Source organism: Chaetura pelagica, unplaced genomic scaffold (assembly GCF_000747805.2).
Source record: "Chaetura pelagica isolate M959 unplaced genomic scaffold, ChaPel_1.0 scaffold316, whole genome shotgun sequence".
Lineage (NCBI taxonomy): Eukaryota > Metazoa > Chordata > Aves > Apodiformes > Apodidae > Chaetura > Chaetura pelagica.
Window position 1 is genome coordinate 1330600 of NW_009953497.1, and position 7229 is coordinate 1337828.

At 37.3% G+C, this 7229-nt stretch overlaps 2 protein-coding genes across 2 annotated transcripts in view; one reads left to right on the forward strand and one right to left on the reverse strand.

The window, feature by feature from the left end:
• Nucleotides 1-5675, reverse strand: part of CHCHD4 (coiled-coil-helix-coiled-coil-helix domain containing 4) — a 5882-nt gene extending 207 nt beyond the window's left edge. Inside the window, exons 1-2 of the mRNA XM_009999306.1 lie at nt 5570-5675; nt 8-168 (exon numbers count right to left, since the gene is read on the reverse strand). Coding sequence (XP_009997608.1) covers nt 8-168; nt 5570-5675 — 267 coding nt within the window. The remainder of the gene's footprint in view (nt 1-7; nt 169-5569) is intronic.
• A 516-nt stretch (nt 5676-6191) lies between these two features.
• Nucleotides 6192-7229, forward strand: part of TMEM43 (transmembrane protein 43) — a 14499-nt gene continuing 13461 nt past the window's right edge. Inside the window, exon 1 of the mRNA XM_009999308.1 lies at nt 6192-6218. Coding sequence (XP_009997610.1) covers nt 6192-6218 — 27 coding nt within the window. The remainder of the gene's footprint in view (nt 6219-7229) is intronic.

Consider the following 7229-nt stretch of genomic DNA (forward strand, 5'->3'; position numbering starts at 1 on the left):
ATTCCTGCATGGCACGGAATTGGTCCACACAGTCTGATCCCTTTATTTCTTCTGTACTATAGTGGAAACAAGAAAAAGCTGACTTGAACTGTTCCCCACAGGGACCACTAGCCATTCCACCCAGACACGGGCAATTCCAATTGATATCTCCATTGGGCAATATCAGGCCTGAACAAACAAAAGAGAAGAAAAGGTAAGTGTTCCAGATGTACGTTTCACTCCCACTCCTTGGACAACAGGCCCATACAATGAATATGTTTCTATCATGTTTATTGCTATATTAAAAGGAATGAAAGGAGGATTTTACCCTGATTTGCAATTTATCAATGATGTGCTGTCAGTCAATGCAGCAGAAAATTACACTGATCCAGTCAAATCTCTGTGTTGATCAGTTTCCTTTTCATTATGGAAAATAAGTCTCCTTAGCATGATTGAGTCAACTCCAGTAATCCTGTCCTTTTTCACCGATCATGCTTTATTCAGCAAGAAAGTTTCATGAACTATTGCAATAATAACTGTACTATAAAAAGATATATCTAGTACAGTGCATAATAAAGAGCATCTCTAGCTACCTGGAGGAAAAGCAGAACTCCTGGGACAAGGAAATGGATGGCTGATGCCAGCTTCCCTATTGCCAAGGATGACATAAAGCAGAAAGATGTTGATCATACAGTGCAGAAGAAACATGGCCTGCTTTTGTAAGCTAAGTTTTGAAGTCTTATATTCCTTCTCACTAACATCAACTGGTCATTTTAAACAGTAGTTTTTCTAATATTTCAAAAAGAAAAAATATATTAAGAGTTCTGGAATGTTCCTGAAAACACCACAGCTCCAAAATTACCTGCAAAATAATTCTCTTGAATTGTTCCTTTTAGATCCAGAACTGCCTTGTAAGGATGCAAATTTTAACATCAATGTAAGAATTATCCCACAAACAATACATTCTTGTCTACCACATGAGCATTAACTTGCACCTATTCAATCACTGAAATGCCATCAGTTTCAGATGTTACTTGAACAGAAAACAGGCTTTAAAAAACCCCAAACAAAACAGATGAAGAGGGCATTTTCTCGCTGATATTTACTGCAGAATGCACAACTCAATGAGTAAGTGTATCAGCTGGCTTAGCACACAATTAAAATGGAAACAGATTTCATCCATCACTCTCCCTGAATTGCAAGTCTGCAATAGACAGGATTACTAATTTTAATTAATTGTATTTAAACTTCTTTCTAACACAGCTGGAACCTCATGGATCCAGTGGGTGATAATCTAGATAGTCTAGTAGATAATCTAGTAGATTATCAAGATCATCTACTTGAGGCTCATCTTCTATTCATGTCAACCCTTGCCTTTGTACTTGCTGTGATGAAGTCCTACAGTTGTTCTGATAAATGTTTTTTCCTTGTTATACAAAAAATATTCCAAGGACAAGTTTATCTGCCAGTATTCACAATGCAAGATGACAGACACCTCGGAAGCAGGATTGAAAGGGCCATCATCAGCCACAAAAAAAGTCCTGTATATCTGATCATTCATCAAGTTCTTTCTTAAAAGAACCGTTTTTTTTTCTTCATCTGTCCTTTGTGGAAAGCATTTCAATAATGTCTCTAAAATAAGATGACAGGAACAAGTCTGAAGAAACAGAGAAGGAACAGGACAGCAACAAACACTTTTTGAGCTGCAACTTCATAAGTACTTTGAGCAAAGTCTCCTATCACAGCTGTAATGCAAAAATGACTTCTCATACATAACACTCACCAGTGCCTTTTTCATCTAAGCCTAGTAAGAAATTATTCTCACTGATGGGAGCAAAGATCTCAATGAAAACTAGAGATCTTTCCCATTTAAATTATTCCATCTGTAACACGTAAGACCAGAAATAAGCTTTACTGTGGGAATACTATTTCAAAACTGGTGCAAGTGAATTTGTAATGTTTCCATCAGTCACAGTTGTTAAAAAGGCACATACAGCTAACTCTGAGATATGCTGTAATATGAAATGCTAGCTTGAACCTACTCTGGTTCGTCTGCCTTCCCACTTCACACAGCTTCATTCCTTTCAATGTTTTGGCTTGAAGTGAATCATTAACATTTCACCTACCAAAACCTTATAATTGATAGAAATAAAAAATACTATACACATTTATTTTCTCCCAAGGCAAAATGAGCACAAGTTTTCCCCCAGTAATCTACTGAATAAAGTAGACTTCTCAAAAACTAATGTCTGTTAATATCTGAAGCAAAATAAGAATTATCAAAAAATACCAAACTTAAGTTTGAAGATGGTCCCTACAAGAACATTCAAAGATAAGTTTCAGCTGTATTAGAAAACAATACAGATTATGGCATACCTATATTAAAAATAAATAAATAAAAAAATCTATTCTTTCCCAGATGTGACTGGTCTGTGTATAGCACAGCAGAAAAGATGAAAAGAGGCATTATAGTTAATTATGCCACAGAGATGAATGCTGGAAACCAAGTCTTCTACTCAAAGCAGAAGCTAAATTAGAAAAGCCTGCATATAGCTTTGTGTACAAAGTCCCTTCCAATTTTCTTTTAAATAAAAACCACAAAAGCCAGAGCTTCTGCACTTCAACATATTCATAATATTTTGCCCATATGTCTTCCTGCCCACAAATTTCACTCCCATTAGATGCAGCTACATTCTGTGATATGTCAATTGTTTCTGTGTTTTGATCTGATGGACTGTAGCCCAAGATTGTTGAAGTGAGAAGTTTTCAGAGAACCCTTAAAACATGGCAGTAACTTACCACATGCTAAGGAAAAATAATAAAAAAACCAACAACCCCCCCAAAAAACCCCCCCAAAACAAACCCAAAACCCAAATCAAAACAAAACAAACCCAACCCAAAGTTTTTATCAGAATTTAAACAGTTTCTCATTTTGAATCACACAAACATATCCACTGTAGGGTGTCCCTGGCATAACCAGCTTCTGGCTTTCTCTGTTTTCTTCCCTTTTCTATAGTTTAGGAAGCAAGTAATCTAACATGCTCTCAATACAGGATTCCTAGGAAAAAAAACAACACACCACCTCTCCTCCTCACCATGGCCTTTCCATATCCAATAAAATACACATAAGAGGAATCAACAGACATGGCATTTAAACAAGAAGCAAGTGTCTCTTATATTTGGCTAGTTTATTACTCAAATTTCTGGCACAAGACTATGTACTTGTGGTACACATACAACCAGAAGAAGAATAATTTGGGACAAAGGTATGAGGAGTGAGACAGAAGGAAGAAAACCTCCTCTCTAGAAATACCAAGAGAATTGCTTTCTATGTTCCCATTCCAAGTCTTTGTAGTTTCTTTCTCTGTTACGCTAGATCTGAGACAGGCAACTTTCCCTTTCCTCTTAAAATCCAGTGTCAAAAACAGATCCTTTGTTATAGGATCAATAAGCATTCATATGCTGCTGCTAGATGGACCCCTTTTACTAAAAAGATATTTAATTATCACCAAAGACTATGAACTATAAGGGGAAAGACAGGTGAACTTTAAGCAACCACACATAACATCACCATACACTGCATACATGGATTTACTTAGCTAAACAGCAAGCCACTTTGTTTAGCTGTACACCACACAGGGTGACCTAACAGTTCAGCAGATGTTAAAATCTCCAAGGGGTTGTATGTTCTTCAGATGCAATATCTAGAAAAAAGTGTCTTTCTTTGCTTCATTTTGCAAACAGTCTCCAGTTTTTCAAAGAAACAGAAAGCCATAGGCCACAGGAAAGGAATAGGGAACTTAAGTCCACTATGTGATCACTAGAGACTATTAACTACTCACTTAACAGACCAATAATGGATTTTAAATTTGCCTGAGACAGGAGTTAAATACTGATTGTGTTTCAGTTCCACATAACATAGTAACAGGAGTAAATACTCTTAAAAATTGCCCTTCTCAGGCATTGTTTTCCATCTAAGGATGAACGACTTTACATTAATCATTTGTAGGTTCCATCTTCCATCCTGTTAACTTCCACAGATTTTATTACCTGTAGGTGTTTCTATTTGAAATCTTCAGGGGTTGAAACATCATTCCCACAATGAAGATTATGACAAATCCCAAAGCATAGATTTGTTCTAGCAAACAGGCAGTTTGGCCATTGGGCCTTATCCAGCAAAACAACCTACCTGAAAATACTATGTAGAAGGATTCCTGACAGACACTAAACTGCAGCTTAATCACTTTTCTGAAATAAGACAGCAAAAAGGCTTGAGGGAGAGCAGGGAGAAAAAACTTTTTTCTTTTCATCCTAGTTTGAAGGTTTTAAGATTAACCTCAATCACAAACTCTGTCATATACTCAAAAAGCCAGGGCAGAACCAAAATAGCCAGTGTGCACAAGTTCTTATAGAAAGAAAAAAAACACACCCATTGATCACTGCACATGACACTAAAGCTGTGCCCTCTGAAGTTTGTATGTTCTCTCATTGTTCTCATCTGGGTCATTACAAAACTGAAAGGACTCATCACTGCTGGCAAGCAAAACGTTTAGATCTATCTACCGACTACAGACAGTTGTAAAGAAGCCAAGATTGGCAGCTAAATGGAAAGCAACTTAAACACAAATCTATGTATGATGAAAGTTATTTTAATGATATAGGAGATAATGGTTCAAATTAAACACCATACCATCCCAGCTAACAAAGCAATTTGCATGCTCCAGCTGCTAAAATGTGCTTAAACACTGCCCTCTAAAGGCCACGGAGCCACTTGCATAACTTTCACTTTCAAACAAAATTTGAAAAAGGGTGAAGCATTTACTTCAATCTCAGCTGAGCTGAAAGCAGTGATACCACTTCATACAAAGGGAAGATGCTAAAAAATCTCTAAACATAAAGGCAATCAGAAAAATCTCACAAAAATTCACAGATAGATATTCATGTCAATTTATTAACTTAGGGCAAATTTTATTTAATCTTAGTAACAGGACAGATTATTTCATTTACTCATTAGAAATAACTTCAAATATGCCCCCTGTAATCTGAATATTATAAGTCTGGATTTCATGAAATTAGGCAATTTCAGCTGCACACAGGCAGGTGAGCAACTCACATCCATGACAATGGTATGTAACTCACTTCAGCTCCCCTGAAAATTGCACTTCATCATTTAAGACAGTGAAGAAATAACATAATTTTCACTGGTTAAGCTCTAATTTTGTTAATAGAAGAAAGGAAGGAAAAGCTTTTTCTGCGTATTTCTGGCTTCTAACCAAAGCTACAAACCATCAACTAACATTTTTGAACAGGCCACTTTGAAAGATCACCTGAAAACGTGGAGGAAAGAAACCAAACCACTACAAGGCAAGTGTGTCATTTGCGAGCTCCTGATTTGGGAGTTAAAACTGCTAAGAATTTGGGTGCTCATCTACTGAATAACTACTGTTCTTAGTCTTTACAAATGAATTAATTATTTGTTCCTACTTTATATAACATTTGTTTTCTACTGTTCTTGTTTTTTTTAAGATTACTAGAATACAACATAAGTGATCTGTCACTCCTTACTTCCCTTCTTCTGCTTACTACCTACCGTGTTCTTCGTAAGGGTCATCTGGGTCATCTGCAACCAGCTCAGCACTGCTTGGTGTCTCATGGTCCTCCTTGGTTGCAAATATAATTCGGTCTTTTCCTACCATGCAGGAGACAAAAAGAATCAGTTCAGAGAAAACTGAGACATAAGGACTTGCTTACAAAGCTGATGAACACCACAAGATAATGAGATATTCAACATGCTGCATTAATGCTAATAGCAAATTAATTCTGTTGTACTTATCAACCATCTTGAATTTAAACAGTTGCTGGTTCAGAGGAACACATACACAACTGAAATTCTGCTCTTCTACAGTTCCAATTTTCACAGCAACCTACTGTAATGGCTGCAGATCACAGTACAGTTCATTGAACTGTGAAGCTGAAAAGCTGTTTCAAAACAAGCTCAAACTCCATTACAAGGACTTCACCAGATGATGGGGTTAGACAAAAAGAGGAAGAGTGAAAGAAGTAATACATTACAGGAAAGTTCACTGGGATACTTATTAATAACAGTACTCTTCATTAAACAGGGGTGTAATATGTTACAGTAATTACCTGAATTAAATACTAAAGAGCACCTTAACAGTGTAGAATCAACTATACTGAAAGGTGCTGTGAACATGGCCAAGGACAGAAAACAACAGACAGTACGTATCTCCTGCTCCTGTGCTACTCTTGATTTAACAAAGAAGTTCTCTAGCAGGGTGGGGGGAGGCTTGGCTGGAAATCTGAGTTTTCTAACAACTTTTCTAAAGTGGTTCTAAAGTTTTCTAAAACTATATTAAAAAAACCACTCCAAGAAGACATATGCATAAAAGAGCAGCTAGCTCAAACTCTTCTGAACACACCAATGAGTATTCTTTGTATGGAAAAAAAACCCAAAATTAATTTCTCCCAGGAACTTCCTTTTAATCTCCAAATTCATAAAGGCCACCACAATGACTCAGCACATTAGAAATTAATATCTTCTTGCCCCTCAGTGTGACCTCAAGCAGTAACTTCCTTTACTTTGCTCAGTAACCACTACGTTTAAACATCCCTGAGAAACTGACAAATCTAAACCTTTTAACAAAGGGAAAGTTTTCTGTCAACTCAGCACTGCACTCCAGCAAACTTTCCATCGTAGCATACCCAGTAATTTCTTACACAAGAGAAACACACAAACTCTAACCTCTGTACCTGTAATCTGGTAGGATGCCATGAGACAACTTACAGATCTCGCAAAGATCCACGAGGTCTTTAAAATAAATGAATTAAAAGCATAAAGCAATGAGGCCCGGAGGCTACAACTGCCTCATCACGGCTCAAAATCAGCACTCAGTGCGCTGAAGATTTTGTAACTTCGAAATGGCCTTGAGAACTACAGGATGCCACGCTTTTTTTTCCCCAGCTTGAAGCTTTACATTTAGTCTTTACATTAGTTATAGGGAGTGTGTGGGGGGGGAAATATTTACCCTGGAGTATGAAGGGTTCAAACCGTACTAATACAACCCATACAACACAACACCTTGCCCAGAAACAGACACACAAACCTCGCACTCTACCCACTCTGCCCATCTACGGTGTCTCCCTTAAAAAAAAAGGCAAAACCCCTTCACTTCTGGCCACTGGAGCTAAACTGACAGCACTGCGAGCCCCGAGGGAGCAAAGCCTGTTCG